At 41.7% G+C, this 16469-nt stretch overlaps 5 protein-coding genes across 6 annotated transcripts; 3 read left to right on the top strand and 2 right to left on the bottom strand.

Moving 5' to 3' along the window:
* Positions 1 to 182: 182 nt before the first annotated feature.
* LOC108605966 (peroxidasin) lies at positions 183 to 2340 on the top strand. Of its 2 annotated transcripts, none has more exons than XM_017995787.1 (6): positions 183 to 373; positions 679 to 762; positions 819 to 1265; positions 1336 to 1513; positions 1625 to 1761; positions 1940 to 2340. In XM_017995787.1, the coding sequence occupies exons 2-6, from the start codon at positions 681 to 683 to the stop codon at positions 2050 to 2052; spliced, it is 957 nt and encodes a 318-aa protein (XP_017851276.1). In that variant the 5' UTR covers positions 183 to 373; positions 679 to 680; the 3' UTR covers positions 2053 to 2340. The 2 variants fall into 2 exon arrangements, with proteins under 2 accessions (XP_017851276.1, XP_017851275.1); XM_017995786.1 differs by lacking the exon at positions 183 to 373 and adding an exon at positions 511 to 537.
* Positions 2341 to 3672: 1332 nt separating this feature from the next.
* On the bottom strand, positions 3673 to 5368 carry LOC108605842 (bystin). Its single transcript, XM_017995650.1, has 5 exons — positions 5159 to 5368; positions 4988 to 5105; positions 4133 to 4934; positions 3959 to 4078; positions 3673 to 3892 (listed from the first exon to the last, which is right to left on the bottom strand). The coding sequence occupies exons 1-5, from the start codon at positions 5288 to 5290 to the stop codon at positions 3742 to 3744; spliced, it is 1323 nt and encodes a 440-aa protein (XP_017851139.1). The 5' UTR covers positions 5291 to 5368; the 3' UTR covers positions 3673 to 3741.
* A 330-nt stretch (positions 5369 to 5698) lies between these two features.
* LOC108605591 (40S ribosomal protein S6) lies at positions 5699 to 6888 on the top strand. Its single transcript, XM_017995364.2, has 3 exons — positions 5699 to 5795; positions 6006 to 6210; positions 6281 to 6888. Exons 1-3 carry the CDS (start codon positions 5790 to 5792, stop codon positions 6814 to 6816), a joined length of 747 nt encoding a protein of 248 aa, XP_017850853.1. The 5' UTR covers positions 5699 to 5789; the 3' UTR covers positions 6817 to 6888.
* A 551-nt stretch (positions 6889 to 7439) lies between these two features.
* LOC108605517 (general vesicular transport factor p115) lies at positions 7440 to 10107 on the bottom strand. The gene has a single exon (XM_017995266.1). It carries the CDS (start codon positions 10034 to 10036, stop codon positions 7577 to 7579), a length of 2460 nt encoding a protein of 819 aa, XP_017850755.1. The 5' UTR covers positions 10037 to 10107; the 3' UTR covers positions 7440 to 7576.
* A 706-nt stretch (positions 10108 to 10813) lies between these two features.
* LOC108606584 (adhesion G protein-coupled receptor A3) lies at positions 10814 to 16077 on the top strand. The gene is made up of 4 exons (XM_017996813.1): positions 10814 to 11067; positions 11131 to 11349; positions 11415 to 11628; positions 11709 to 16077. Exons 1-4 carry the CDS (start codon positions 10829 to 10831, stop codon positions 15888 to 15890), a joined length of 4854 nt encoding a protein of 1617 aa, XP_017852302.1. The 5' UTR covers positions 10814 to 10828; the 3' UTR covers positions 15891 to 16077.
* Positions 16078 to 16469: the final 392 nt, after the last annotated feature.

Here is a 16469-nt window from a genome sequence, read left to right on the forward strand (position 1 = left end):
GAGCGCACCCTGACCTACATTCCCGTATTATTGGTCATCTAAGCCTCCAAAGCTGAGAAAAAATACATATATACATACATACATATATATATATATATAAAAGCGAACGCATAAATACACACGCTGCATTAACTTAAGCAGGCTAATCATCATTTTTTCCTTTAACTTTTCCCAAACCAAACTGCAGTATCAAGTATCAATGTTATAACAAACAATAATTGTTTATCAAAAAGCATAACAAAGCTATAAGTGAGCAGAAAGAAAAACATGTTGCAGCTCAAAAAGATGTTTAACTAAAATTGCAGCCTAGGCATTCCATATACATATATATAACTATACATATATACTATATACAACATTCATATATGCAGCGGTAAGTATTTTTTTTATACTTTCTTATCTGCACTGTTTTTGCAAATAACATTTAATTGACCCCGCTTTTGGTTAAATTATTTGCGAAAAAAACAAATACAGATTATAATCATCTTTTATTCCTATATTCATCTTTGATGTGGCAACAGTTTCCTCTTGCCTCTAGTATTTTTAATTTATTTATTTTATTCTTATTATTACATTCCTTGTGCATTTTTGCATTTTTTATATTTAAATATTAGACTTTTTAATTATGAAACTTATAGATGATTATTATTCAAATTATTGCCTTTCTTTTAATTCTAGTGATGAAATCTCGATTATTTTGGATAATTGCCATAATTTATTCAGCGCTACATCAGATCAGCTGCGGCCAGAGCTCTACAACCTGTAAGTATTTTAAAGATCAAAAAATATATAAATTTTGAAATTTATTCTACTTGCAGTAAAACGTCCACGAGCCGGCGATCCTTTTGACACATTTCCGAAAAACTTTTGGCAAGAGTTCTCGTCGCCGTTTACAGACACGCCAGAGGATGAGGAACTGGAGGTTACCGAGACCACGACACACGAGCCGTTTCCCTTTTTTGCCGATCCGTATACGACAATTAATATAAGCACGCAATTATCTGGAAATGTTTATCTCCACTGTCGCGTCAATGATTTGCAAGGCAAAACCGTTAGCTGGATGCGACGCAAGGGGGAGGATCTGACATTGATAACATTTGGTCAGCATACATATAGCGGTGATTCTAGATATTCACTGGAGTTTGAGGAGCCCAACGATTGGAAACTTTCAATACAATTTGCCAATGAGCGGGACGAGGGCCCCTATGAGTGCCAAGTGTCCTCACATCCGCCACTTGTACTTCTAGTATATCTAACTATAATTGGTGAGGGTTAGGGAGGTCCGGCACATTTTTATCAATATTATTATTAAAGCTTTACCTCTGCCTGCTGCAGTTCCTCATGTGGAAATACTCGATGAACGAGGCTCGGCAACACCGGAGAAATATTACAAGGCTGGCAGCACCATCGAACTGCAATGCGTCATCTCAAAGATTCCACATCCGTCATCATATATCACCTGGCGTCATGGTCTGCGTTTGCTCAACTACGATACTAGTCGTGGTGGCATTAGGTAAGATTTCCTTGCCTTGCCTTAGTAAGATTTCCATATGTTTTTATTTTATAATAATTGTTTAATATAAGATTTGATTATTTGATTTTATCTTTCATTTTCCATTTGCAGTGTTAAGACGGATATGCTGCCAGGAAGAGCTCTAAGTCGTCTATATATAGCTAATGCAAATCGCCAGGATACTGGTAACTATACTTGTATGCTAGGAAATGAGATAACGGAAACGGTTATGGTGCATGTTCTAAACGGTAAGTTCAAAAATAAATCTTGACAACTTCAACTTTTCAGCTTTCATTTCAATTGTAAATTATATTGGTTTTGTTTCTGAACTCTAGTATAGTTTATAAAATAAAACTCTAGACTCTCTACGATTATTTAGCTTACATTGGTATAAGTATATAATATATTTTTGAATTTATTCCTAAGGTGAGGAACCGGCTGCCATGCAACATGCGAATGGGACTCGATTTATATCCAGTCCTCTAACTATGGTTGTGTTTTTTATAGTATTCGCGATAGCAAAACCACTTCAACGATGACAAAATCAAAATTAAACAAAGCTAAGTCAAACTTCAAAATAAAACTAATTAAATACAAAAGAATAAAAGTATTGTAAGAAAAATGCAAATGCCAAAAAAAAAAAGCAAAAAAAAATCAGAACGTAAATCTTGTCCAGGATTGCATTTTTCAACTTTTACTCTAATCATGGGTTGTTTAAATTTAAAAACAGTACTTAGCATTACAACAAAATATTGAATGTAGATTTAAGAGAAATTAAGAGAGCAGAGCAACAAAATTCGTAGTTAAGGGCGTACCTAAAATATACATACACACACATACACATATATTTAAAAATAATATTTGATTTTGCATTAAATGTGAATATATAATATTTAATACCTATGGTACTATAAAAACAAAGGCCGTGTTTTTGTTGGCTTTGAATACAGTTACAGCTCGAATGGCATATCAGTTGGGATCATTACAAAAACAAAAATATTAACAAGTCTAAAAATAGAAGCTTGCTCAACAGCTCTATGTTTCACGTACTACTCTCAATTTCATTAAAATAAACTTTTGTGATTTTGAAATTGAGAGCACCATGCTATTAATTTGCCAAGCCATAGGAAACATGTTTGTCTTCTCTGCATTAAAGTTACTCAAGTTGTTGTGTTTTTACATACCCTAAAACTAAGTAGACCTTAGGCAACATTGCTAGCTATTATAAGTGAAAAAACACCAAAAAAAAAATTAAAATCCCCTTTGGAAAATTGTTAAACAAACTGTGCCATTTTAAATGGAAACATATCTTTTAATTTTTATTAATTGTTAACGTTAATTAAGTTGCTCAAAAGCATCAAATAAATGACCATTCACTGCTTATAACTTTTAAATACTATCAGCCAAGTTCTCAGCTAAATTGTTTCTTATCAAAAGCAAAATGCAACAATTAAAGAAGCTTTGGTAAAAAAAAATAAATACTCCTAAAACTGGACCAATGTCTTAATTTATGTTTCCAAGAATGGTCTCCCAAAAATATCTTTAAAAATCTAAATAATTTCTAAAATATCGTTAAAAGTTTTCTAATCTAAGCTTATGTGCTTTCACCAAAACAAAGTCATTTTTAAATTTAAATAAACGCCTTTGCTTTCATTCTCACGCCCATAATAAAATTCATGCTTAAAAGCATAAACATTTTTAACTCTAAGCATCAAGGAAGCAGCAGATAACTTGGTCAAAACTTTCGTATGGTCCACAGTAGCTAACTGTAAATTATTCTATTTGCTGGTATATGCCCTTAAATACAAAAAAAAAATATATATATATACATACATATATATAAATTAAAATTGTTGGAGTGAGATAAAGAAACAATACTTAGAGACTAAAGCAAAGTGACGCAAAACTTTTAGAAGCATTTTGGGTTACAGAACACAAATATTTAAGAATTATTATATAAAAAAATAAGCTAAACTTGAAACTCATACATGTAGTTTTCATTTTGGAAAAAAAGGGATTACAAAATGCAGAACCAAAAAAAAAAAAAGATTACAAATAACAACTATAGTAAAAATTCATAAATCAAATATATGTAGATTTCATTCATATACATACATATGTGTATATATACTATATATTTACATAAACAATGTTTTTTGAATTGATGAAATATTAAATTATTAAAAAATTGTTTTTAAACTAAAAACTATCAACTAGCTGTGCATAATTTAGGCCACATAACCCACATCCTCGTCGGTATACATTCGCATAGGCTGATGGCTTAGCTCATTGGTGGTCTCCATCATTTCCTCATCGCGACAGCTGGCAGCTTGAAGTTCACGTCTCACGTCGGGTGTAATCTTAAAATGAGATTTCTTCCTGCAAAGTGTGTAAAAATTATATGCATTAATATAAATATATACTTGTATTTGTGTGTATTTTTACTTTAAGAGCTGCAGCAGCGCTTCCTTTTGTTCAGAGGATATATCGTTTTTGTAGCGTTGAGCAAACGTCAAGAGACTTTGATGCCATAGCACAGGTAAGTCGCGTTTTTCGTTCTCAAATCTATAAAATATATATATTAATAGGAGTTATAAAGAGAAAGTATTACTGCATTACCTTAAGAAGTGGAAGACGGCTGCGTCTATTACACGATAGGGCAAAGCATAACGTTTATCCAGAAAATATCTGATGAATATGGAATTGGCCCCCGAGTATGGCATTTCACAGATCTTTAACAGACAAGCGGATGAGTGGAGCACTGGTATCGAGCTACGTGCCACAACGCTGCCAAAGATAATGGCCTCACGCAAGGAACAATCGCCCGATTCCAGCAGCGGCAATATAATTCCTTTCATGAACGCAGCAGGCTTAAAGAGAGCACGCTTCAAGGCATTGTACAAATGCATATTAAGTTTCTTATATTCACAAAGATCATCGCGAATGCGTGGCATAAGCACCAGATTATAGAAACGTTGTGCCATGGCCTGTGATAACACGGAGCAAAAGATTCTCGTGCCTTGGAACATGGCGGCAGCGCTCCAGTTGTGCGGCTCTGTTATAAATAACACCTGCTCCCAGTTGCGAAGCTTGGGTATTATTTTAAAAGCCTTGGGTATTTTACCGCTGCGATAGCGTTTGAGCACGTCACGAACTCCTTCATACATCTCCTTAACCTTAGGATCTAGATCTTCGATCTTAAGTGAGCCTTCATCAGAGATTTTGGTGTGTATATCTGCTCCCTTTTCTTGTATTTTTTGCATTATAATTTCAGACAAATGCAATGTGCGTTTGCCTTCTTTGCTTGGCGGCTGCTGGAAGCGCTCAAAGGCGGCCACATCGTCATCATCCATGCCCAGCTCAGCCATAAATTCATGCTCACTCACATCCTCCTGCTCTTCTTCGTTATCCAATCCATCCTCTAAAGCAGCGTTGTTATTTATCATTAGCTTAAATATACAATACAACACTTACTCAAATTAAATCTTAGATTCCTGCGAGGAGCCAAGCTGGGAAAATTCTCCTCATCCATTTCCAGCTGTTGCTGCCTGGCTGCTGCCAGGATCTTTTGACTGCTCTTCGCATCTATATTCTATGAAAAAAAACTATTAACTAATGTTTTTTATTAACATTGTTTGCTATTACCGGTGATTCTTCAGCGCGCAGCTTGAATTTATCTTTATTCTTATGCTTGGCAACTTTGCCTGCTCCTGTGATTTGTTTTTCCAAATTATCATTTTTGTTGTTGGCCACATTGGACTTCTTGGGCTTGCCCATGTTTGCTAACAAAAACGTAGTTTTAAAGTATTGCTTATGAAAAACACACACAGCACGTGTTGCAATTAGTGCTGAGCAATAACAAAAGGTCAGCTGTTAATTTGAATGTTTGCCAGCACTGGGTGTAGTAGTAGGAGTAGTTCTGCTAGACTATCATAACTATCGGTAGCACGCGTTTTTAGCACTAGCAACTAGAGTTGTAGAAATATCGATGACATAGGAAGTGAATGGCCAAGGACATTCAAGTGACCACATTGATTCCCAATCTTTTCAAGATTAGCTGTGGTTTGTTTATGTTTACGTTTTCTTCAGACGTACACTTAATATTTTTTAATTCTGCAACACTGTTCACAAGTGCTGTATATTTTTCAAGCATCGATAGTTGAGATATTAGTGACGAGTAACGGGTAGCGCGCGCCGCCGCTATTTCCTATGTCATACCTAATGAAATTTTGACGTTTCTTTTTTTTTCTGTGTTGATTGCAGCAAGACCAACATAATGAAGGTGCGCTGAAAATTTATGAAAAATATACCCAAAAATGAAGTGAATTGAACATAATGAAAGCAAAATCGCTTAGAACTAGCAATATAGTGCAGTTTGAAACAATAATTTAGTGAAAAAATACAAAGATGGCATGAATAATGCTAGATAATAATTGTTGTGTATACAAAATATTTAACAATTGTGTGTGTATGTGTTTGTGTTTACTTGCAGCTCAACGTTTCTTATCCCGCTACGGGATGCCAAAAGCTCTTCGAAGTTGTCGATGAACACAAATTGCGTGTGTTCTACGAGAAGCGTATGGGCCAAGTTGTGGAAGCCGATATTCTGGGTGATGAATGGAAGGGCTACCAGCTCCGCATCTCGGGCGGCAACGACAAGCAGGGTTTCCCCATGAAGCAGGGCGTGCTCAGCCACGGTAAGTCCTTGAGATTTAAATTAATATATATGAAAATGGAATGTTTATACTTATATGTTTTGTTTGTCAGGTCGTGTGCGTTTGCTTTTGAAGAAGGGTCACTCTTGCTATCGCCCACGCCGTACTGGTGAGCGCAAGCGCAAATCTGTGCGTGGCTGCATTGTGGATGCCAACATGTCTGTGCTGGCTCTGGTTGTGGTCAAGAAGGGTGAGGTAGATATTGCCGGTCTGACCGACACCGTTGTCCCACGTCGTCTGGGTCCCAAGCGTGCCAGCAAAATCCGCAAGCTGTACAACTTGACCAAGGAGGATGATGTCCGTCGCTATGTTGTGCGTCGCCCACTGCCCGCCAAGGAGAACAAGAAGGCCACCTCCAAGGCACCCAAGATCCAGCGTCTCATCACGCCCGTTGTCCTGCAGCGCAAGCACAGACGCGCTGCATTGAAGAAGAAGCGCCAGACAGCTTCCAAGGAGGCTGCTGCCGATTATGCCAAATTGTTGGTTCAGCGCAAGAAGGAGTCCAAGGCCAAGCGTGATGAAGCCAAGCGTCGTCGCTCTGCTTCCATCCGCGAGTCCAAGAGCTCCGTCTCAAGTGACAAGAAGTAAACAACAATTAAGTACAGCAACAACACACACTAAAAATTCAAAGTGGCGGACTAAAACAACAACAAGCAAATAAACTATTTGTAGCCGTTTAAAATAAAATCATGTGAAAAATGGTTAAATGAAAATACAAAAAAAAAAACATACTCAAACTCTTTTTTTTCTTGTGACAATGTGCTTGAAGTGTGAGAAAGTCTTTTGGAGAGCTTCTGCTAAGACAAAATAAAAAAACAAGGAACGGCGGAACTAAAAGGAGGAAATAGCTGAAAATCTTGTACACATGTATAGATGAAGGGCAAACATTAATTTAAATCAAACATATTTGATTAAGAATTAGGAAAGTATTTTAAGGTTCTGAGTCAATTTTAGATGAAATCGAAAGGGAGAACTTATACATATTTCAAAAATTGAGCTTCAAAATGTGAGCCATAAAGCAGTCTATTCTAAACTAAAATAAATTTTGGGCTGGACTTTAATTGTTCGCTTCAAACACGAACCTATTTTTTAAATTTTTTGAATTCTTAAGAATTAAGAAAAAGAAACAGTTTTAAATGCATTTCTTAATTTATTTATAATATTTCTTTGTAGTTGAAACAATATAGTTACAATATATTTAATTCTTGTTGCACATACATATAAGCATAAGTGTCTATAAATAGTATATTGTATGTAAAAGGATAAAAACAAATAGAATGTTTTAGCAATGGGGTTTAATGTTAAGGGAAGCAACAATTGTGAGGGAGGCAGTGTAGAGAAGAGAAGTTTAGCTGGAAGAAATGTTCGGAGGTGCAGCTCCAGCGGTAGTAGCAACTTCGCACTTGGCCAGTTTGGCCTCCTGATCAGCTAATAGTTCCAGCAAATCCTCCTGATCCTTTTGCAATGTTGTAAGCGAGGCTTGGGCATCATCAGCGCGTTGCTTTTCGAGCTGCAACTGTTGACGCATTGTATCCAATTCCTTGGTCAAGCGTATATTTTCAGCAAAGTACATGTTGGCTTGAAAACGAGCCGCATTGAGTTGCTCATCATTCGCGGAAGAGGAGGCGGCGGCAGCAGCGGTGGTGGCATCCACGCCATTACTTTGTGTAGCTCCCAGCTGCGCTTTGAGCAGCGTATGCTGATCCGCTAACTGTGACTTGAGCAATTGCTCCTGCTCCAGCTGCTGCTGCAGTGAAGTTGACTTTTGCTCCAACTCCTGACTATGTTGCTGCAGCGTTTGAATTTGCGTATCCAATCCACGTATGATACCCTTGTATTGTGCAACCAAAGCAGAAGCCTCAGAGCTTAAGGTAAGCTCGGTCAACTCAATGCCGTCCACATCAAAGCCGCTCACGAGCTTGGCTACCAAAGCCTCCAAGCCCTTATAGAGTTTACAATACTCAAAGTCCAGCAGCAAATCGGCGGCGCCCTTGACACGCAGCTGCGCCTGTTTGCAGGCACGACTATAGGCTTCATGTCGCGAGACTTCCTGCAGCTTTCGACAGAAGGTTTCCTGACCAATCCGTTTGATTACCAGCTGGACAATGTCTTCGCGACGCTGCGTGGCCAAGCTGTTGTCATTGAATTGTATGCAGAGACCCATGAGAAAGGCGCACATGCCTTGCAGCAAGTATTCACGCTCATCATGCTCATTGGCGCAAAGCTGGGCAGTTAGATAGGCCATGGTGCCGTGGGTTTCCAACAAAGCCTTGACAGCGCCGGGGCAATGCGCTAGCCAGACGCTCAGCAGTTGTAATAAGCCTAATTTGCTTTGCAGACGCTGTTGATCCTGCTGCAGGAGCTTACAACATTGCGCCAGCAAGGTGATGGGACGCTGACCATCGGCGGTAGCGAGCAGCACACGCAGCAGCTCCTCCTTGAGCGGCACTTGCTCTACTAACGTATGCATGAGTGCAACAGATGAACACCAGTTGGCCAGGGCATCGCTGGAGAAGAGACCGGTGCAGAGCAGTTGTCCGGTGGATAAAGCGCTGCTGGCTTCACTGGCGTTACTGGGCAGCAGTGTTTGCACGACTTGACGCTGTGCGTCCGCATTGCGATACAGATAGCATGCAAAGCAGTAGAGCACGGCCAGTCGCAGACCTAGCAGCTGCTTCTCATTAATCATGGACATCAACAGTACTACTATGGCGGGTCTAGGTGGCTGGCTGGGCGCCAGGACTTGACTTAGCGCCAGCTGATTCTCATGCTCACCACGCACCACTTCGGCCACAGCATTAATGGTCTCCGTCAAGATGTCCGCGGGCACGCCGCTGCTCATCAACAGCTCACAAAGCGCTTGCAGCAGCTGCGTTTGATGCATGGCACGTTGGCAGGCAGCCACCAACTGTTGTGGATTGCTGGGTGTAACGAGAGCACGCACCACTTGCAGCAGGCAGTGTAGGTTGGATACCTTTTGTGGCGTCCATTGTGCATCTTCATTCAGTTTAAACATGGGCGCCAAGCGGTTTATGTAGCTGCCTTCCTTGAAAAATTGTGTATTACTTGTATTGTTTTTCAACAAATTTAACAATAATATTAAACAATCTTCTACCACAATGCCGCCATCGCTGTTGCCCTCCTCTTGGACAATATCAAAGAGTCTATCAAAAGCATTCTCAAATGCCACAATCTTTTGTATATTGCTGTTGCTTTTAGTCAACTCTACTAGCAATAACAAAACATCATTGCGTATGACCTCACGCGAATCGCTTAGCAGATCCATTAGCTTGGACACGCCCATGGGACTAACCAGCACCAGCTCCTGCAGCTCGCGTGTCTTGTTGGCTATCAAGGATGTAAGCAGTTGTATGGATGCGCGTCGCACGCGAAAATCGTATTCATCCAGATAACCCATGATCAGACTCACATGCTCCGGGCATTTAATAAACATTTCTGTAAATTGTTCACCCACATTAACAGACACCGCTGGGTTGTCTGCCTCCTCATCGAACTCCTCGCTGGTTACTATGTTGCATAGCGTATCCAGCGCATAGCTTATAATCTCCGCATCCTGTCCATCGTTCTGTAGCACTTGCACCAACGGTGGCATACCCTGTGCACCCACTTCAATGCGATATTTGCGTGAGAGCGCCTTTAGTGCACGGCAAGCATCGCGCCTATCCTCCAGCAACGTTGAACTGTAAACTCGCTCCACCAGCTTTTCCACTGTTTCCGCTGCGCTTGGCTGTTGGCCTGGCTCGGTGCTGCCGAGCACGGTCTTAATACCGCTCTTTAAAAACTCCATGCAGCTGCTCTATATATTTATTACAGTTGCAATTTGCATCTGACACGTCAATTTTTTCTTGTTTTTTTAATATTTGTAATTTCATGCGCAGTGTGTGCACACCCAAAAACAGACAGTACTTCATATTAGAAGGTGCCTAATTGCTAATTAATTTGAAATTAAGTTTAATTTGGTTACTTGTTATTAAGTCCTGTTCTTTTGTACAGAATACTCATACATTTTTATCGCTCATGATTTAAGTGCTTAACTAAACCAACTAAAGTGCAGTGTCTTCACATCCGAGCAGTATTTTTTATATCTTTTAAATGAGTTTCTTAATTAATAATTGTTTTATGCAAACTGTAGCTATTTTTCTTGTAATATTAAATAGTATTCAATTATAATTAAATATATATTAAAGCAATTTCTTAATTTAGCATATCTGTTTTGTTAATTTTGTAAGCACAGGCGGTAACCAGTACAGTGTCTGCACCCCAAAAGCACGTTTTTTTTTTTAATTAATTTTCATAATTATATTATCAATTTAATTGCTTTTATATAAATCTGCTAAGTTTTGTGGAATTTCATATTTTAAATCTATTATTTTTTAAATGTATTACTTTTACACTTGCATACTTTTCAACATTTTCCAACACTTAATACACAAGCAAAACGAAAAATTCTTTACATAGAGCAGTACTGCTGGAATATTTTTTGTTGTAACATTTGGGCTGCGTTTTTGTTTATTTGTTTGCTTTTTATTATGCATTTGTTTGTAAAACAATTGTTTAGTAAAAGCAAGCAAAGGCATAAATGAGCAACAAAAACATGCTGTGGCAACGGATCGTTGGGGTGCTGCTGCTGCCGCTGCTGCTGCTATTGTTATTCTACACGCCGACAAACTTTGTGGTGCAAGCAGCATGCCCCAAAAAATGCAGTTGCAAGAACATTTCGGAAAATATTGAAAAGTTGCGTGTGCGCTGCGATGAACAACAAATTATTAACTGGCAAGAATTCGATTTCGGCGATGATGTGCAAAATATAATAAGCATGTAAGTAAATGTTTATAAACAATTCAAGCAAATTTGCTTTATTCTATGTGTATGTTTTGTTAGAAATGCGAGCAAAAATTCTATAGCGCATATAGACGAGTCGCACTTTAAAAGTTTTACAGAGCTAAAGCGCTTGGATTTATCGTCAAATCTGTTAACTGAACTGGATAAGCAAACATTTGGCAATAGTTTATTAAATGTGGAACGCTTGCGCTTGGCAAATAATACTATAAGTCATATATATGAAGGTGCCTTTGAGCAAATGCCCAAGCTAAAACAACTGTGAGTAACTAAAGTTTGCACTTTAAATTAAATTTATAATCAATTTGCTGTTGCTTGTGCTTCAGTGATTTGTCCAGCAATCCCTTGGCTTGTGATTGTGGTCTCATCTGGCTTATAGCCTGGTCCAATGCGCATGAGGTGCGTCTGTATCCAGCGCCCAAATGTGATTCCCCCATCAATTTTCGTGGCATGCCGCTAAAGAAACTCAAAGTGGGCATTGACTTTAGATGTGAATCGTTGCTGCAGCCGTTGCTGGAGCTGGTGCCCAAACAGAATCAGGTGCGTATCAGCCTAAAGCTGAAAATTTATAATATATTAAGTATTCAGTATTTGATTAACAAATTTATGTTTATGAACAGATTGCTTTTGAGGGCGATGAACTGCAACTGAAGTGCTATGCACCACGCGTAGCCATTGGAGCACCACGTGAATCGGAGGATTTACCCACGCGCGCTTATGTCTTCTGGGGCTGGTCGGATAAGATACGCGCCAACAACTCAACGGATGATATAATCTATCGTGATCCAACCAAAGTATTTAATGATGTGCAGCTGGAGACGCCGCGACACTCAACAGACTCGGGCATACTGAATTCAATTCTGCGCATAGCCAGCCTGACACAGAATCACACTGGCATGTGGGATTGCACGCTGCGCAGTCAACAGGCGAACCTATCACAGGCGATGGTGCTGCATGTGATAGCCAAGGGCACGTTGTACTGCGAATCGCAGGTGAGTCGCACCAACAAAGGTGTTTACCATTGGCCGCGCACCATGCGTGGCGAGACGGTGCAACAGGCGTGTGTGGAGCAGCCCAGCGATGTGGCGCAGCAACAGCAGCGCAAGGCAACCCATGACTGCGGCAGCGATGGACAGTGGCAGCAATTGAACACCGAGAGCTGTGTGTATGTGAGTGAAACGACGCGCATCTTTGAGCAGTTTGCCAAAGTGAATTTGACGCTGACAAAAGGACAGAACGCTCTGGAAATAGCGCGACGCTTGCACAATTTTACGCAAATACAAACGCAGCTGCATAAGATAAAGGATGCCATGGACTTGGAGTACATAGCGCGCACTCTACTGAAGTATACAAAGCAGCTAGACCTGGGCACAGCGGCGCCTGCGACGGCTACGGCGACAGACACAGCACAGCAGCAGGAGTTAGCCTATATATTAATGGATATAGTAGCGCAGTTGCTAAACCTACCGCTGAGTCTTTTTGAGGCAGCGCAGCGTGCACAGCAGACAGGCCACAAACTGTTGCACATAGTCGAGCAAACCGCTTTGAGTTTGAGCAGCAGCCAAAGCGCAAATATATACAGCGCCCGCTTTGATATGCAGCTGCCGGAGTTCGCCAGCTTGAGCTGCATTTGGCTTGCCACACGTGGACTGCAATGCAGCAGCGCCAACGAGAGTGTGCCCATGTATGAGCTGGGCCAGCTCGATGCGGCCATACAGCTGCCACAACAGCTGCTGCTAGCCAATGCCAGCGAATCGGCCAACATGCTGCAGCTGCTGGTAATGTTGCAAAAGCAAGGCAAGCTGATGCCACAGCTAGCAAATGCCAGCGAACTGTTGAGCTCGCACATAATCAGCGCTCATCTATACGAGCAGGCGCAGCAGCTGCAGCTGGAGTTGACGCCCGCGTCCAGAGTCAATCTTATGCTCAAAGCATATCCTTATCATCATGCTGCCAGCGCACCGCGTCCTGCCTGCTGGCATGTGGCTACAAGTAGCTGGCGCACTGATCTCTGCCAGCTGCACTATCAACAAGGCAACTTGGTTTACTTCAGCTGCAACTGCTTGGGCTACTACGGTTTGTTGCAACAACGTGCGTACCTAAATGACTTTGCCAGCGAGCTGGCCGGCGCCAGGTTCAAGCAGCCACACTATGCGCTCTACATAAGCTGTGCGGTATTGTTCGTCTGCGCCTGGTTCAACATTGTTACCTATAGCATATTCTATAGTCACATACGCATAAATCGCGTGCAGCGTCATGCTTTGATCAACAGCTGGCTAGCCTTGGCTACCTTGAGTCTGAGCTTCTGCTTGGGCATTTATCAAACTGCAAACTTGGCGCATTGTCGCCTCATTGGCTTACTGCTCCATTATCTGAGCTTGTGTGTGCTGCTTTGGCTGACGGTTTCGCTCAGCAGCATGTACAAGCGTTTGACCAAGGCCAGCGCCTTGCCAGCGGCTACGCCACAGGAGCCGAAGCAGCAAAAGCCTATACTGGGCATTTATCTCGTAGGCTGGGGCATTGCGCTGCTCATTTGTGGCATCAGCAGCGCTGTCAACTTGCATGACTATGCTGCCTACAGTTTTTGCTTTTTGCACAGCAGCATTAGCTTGAATGCGCTTATTGTGCCAGCCTTGATCTTAATCATATTTAGCTGCATTTTAGCGCTTTGCATTTACTATCAGCTCAGCCAGCAGGCGGTCTACATATTGCAACAGCAGCAGCAGCAACGTTTGTATGCCGACAACAATACGCAAGCGACCGAACACATTGACTTGGATTGGTTGGATGCCAGTGGACAAACGCACAAGCAACTGCAGGAGCAGCAAAGTAATTTGAGTCATGCCCTCAGCAGCATAGTGGATGACTTTGAGCGCTCCAATATGTCCCAGCTGCGTGCGCAGCTCTTTTACCTGGCGCTCTTTGTGGCCGCGTGGTGCAGCGCTGCTTGCTTCATCTATACACAGCAGCCGCTTTATCTAACGCTCTTCAGCTGCTGTGCTGTGCTCTTGGCGCTGTTTCTGCTGCTCTACTTCAATTTGACGCGTCAGGATGCACGCTCAGTCTGGTCGCAATCGTCGTCCCAGCACCAGCAGCAGCAGCAGCAACATTCACAGCGGCTGCTGGCCTTGAGCTACAACAATACAACAGCTAACAGCGGTGGCGTCGCTGCTTTGCTGAGCAACTCCTATAAGCCGCCCTCGGCTGGCTCGGCGCGTTCCCAGAGCCAATGCTCACATAAGCAGCGCAGCAACAGCGCACGCAGCATGCGCAGTCAGCCCACGCTGGAGCTCATCAACAACAATCCGGCGCAGAGCTTGCCCAGCGTGCATGCGGACTGCATACCCAGTGCTGATCTATTCTACAATCCCAATCAAATCAATGTAGCGCGCAAATTCTTCAAGAAACAAAAGCGCCTGGCCAAGCGCAACAACTTTGAGCTGCAGCGCCAGACCTTGCCACACCAGCAGCAGCTACAGCAGCAGCAGCAGATCTATAGCGATGCCAGCTCGGAGCAACTCTATGCGCGACATCACAATGCCATGACGCTGCTGGCAGGCGGCTCCAAAGTAAACAACATCAATTTGCATTACAAGCCAACGAATGGCAACAATATTGCCACACCTGCGGCCAGTTGGAGCAAACGCAAGCTGTTGCAAGCAAATATATATACGAATATACCTGAAACATTGACGCCGCAGCATGAGATAATAAAATTACGCACGCCGTCGCTTTTAAATCAAACGCTGCTCGAGGAGGAAGCGGAGCAGGCGCCTGTGCCCATGGCTGCATCTGCGGTGGCGGCAGCGGCGGCGGCGGCGGCAGACACTGCTGCTGAGGAGGATGAAGAAGACTACGCCAGCTCTTTGGATGAACACGCGCCGCTTTATGCCAACACCTTGCCGCCCAGCTCGACGCCGCTGCAACAGGCCAAGCCACCCAGCCTGGAAGCTATGAATGCATTGGGCTTGCCCACGCTGCTGAAGAATGAAATCTATGTGTCCAACTCGCTGCAAGTGACCAACAGCATACGCTTGGATTTCGATTTTCCCAGCGTTCTCATTCGCTGCAGTCAGCAGCAGCAATCGAAGTCGTTGAACAATATTGCAGATATAAGCAGCGCTGCTGCGGCGAATGCTGCCAACAGCAGCTGCGGCAGCGGCGCGCTAACAGCAGCGTTGCTTTATAGCTGCAGCAGCGACAATTTAACACAACTGCAGCTGCAGCAGCAACAGCAGCTAAAGGAGCAGCCCTTAGCTGCCGTTGCGGCCGCAGCACAGCTGCCTGTTGAACGCTTCTCGCCCACCAACGAAAGCGATCTCAATTACCAACACTCGGAGCTGAGCATACGGAGTCATGGTCTCTATGCGCCACAAGCCGACAACGATTTGAATCTCACTTTAACTGATGACTTCCGTTGCTATCAATCCTCGAATGCCAGCGAAGCGGATGTCGATGTTTTGAATGAATTCGATGATGAGTTTGTTGCCTGCTCACCTATTGCAACAGCAGAGCACCAACTACAAGCTGCAAGTCCACAACATCAGCACCAGCAGCAGCAGCAACAACAACAAGAGCTAACAAGTGTTATGCATAACTCCATAGATGCGCTTTATGAGGCCATCAAGTGTCGCAGTCCGCTGAAACGCAACAAATCGAAATCACAGCAGTTGAATGACACCATGGAGGAGGATAGCAGTCAGAGCAGCGTCATCTCTTACATCGATCCGCGTGCCCATCATCATCATAACGATGACAACAACGTGCACAGCCATAGTCCTACCAACAATTATCCTAGTTAGCCCTTAAGTCAAGCAGCTAGCATTTTGTATATTTAAGTTTTATCCATGTCTATATTTATAAATAGTCAGCGTAACTATTGTACACTTAGCTTAAGACAAAACTCTACCCCTTTTTAAACATTTAAGCCAACTATTTACAAACAAAAACATATTTTTTTGATTTTGTTGTCTGCTTCCAAGTATTGTAATCCATGTAATTTGTTTATATGTATGTTTAAACAGTTGACTTTTCTATGAAAAAATAGATAATAGAGACTTTATTTTAATATATATAGAATTAATTTATATATATTATATTATATAAACTAAGAATAGACTGCAACTTGAACTAAAAACAGAGTATTCAAACAATATTAATTTTTATTTTATTTTTAATATTTACAACCCACCAACCATTAAGATTAGAACTAATTCTCAGCTTCCTAAAACTACTAAGCAAACCTTTTGCTTTAATTTAAATTGTAAACAATATAAAATGTAGACTAAAATAAAGCTGCATTCATTTGTAAAACATTGTTCAAAAATGTATTGCTGACAACTATTTATAAATTGTAATAATTTTATAAGCACTGGCAACTA

This window comes from Drosophila busckii, chromosome X, assembly GCF_011750605.1.
Source record: "Drosophila busckii strain San Diego stock center, stock number 13000-0081.31 chromosome X, ASM1175060v1, whole genome shotgun sequence".
Taxonomy (NCBI): domain Eukaryota; kingdom Metazoa; phylum Arthropoda; class Insecta; order Diptera; family Drosophilidae; genus Drosophila; species Drosophila busckii.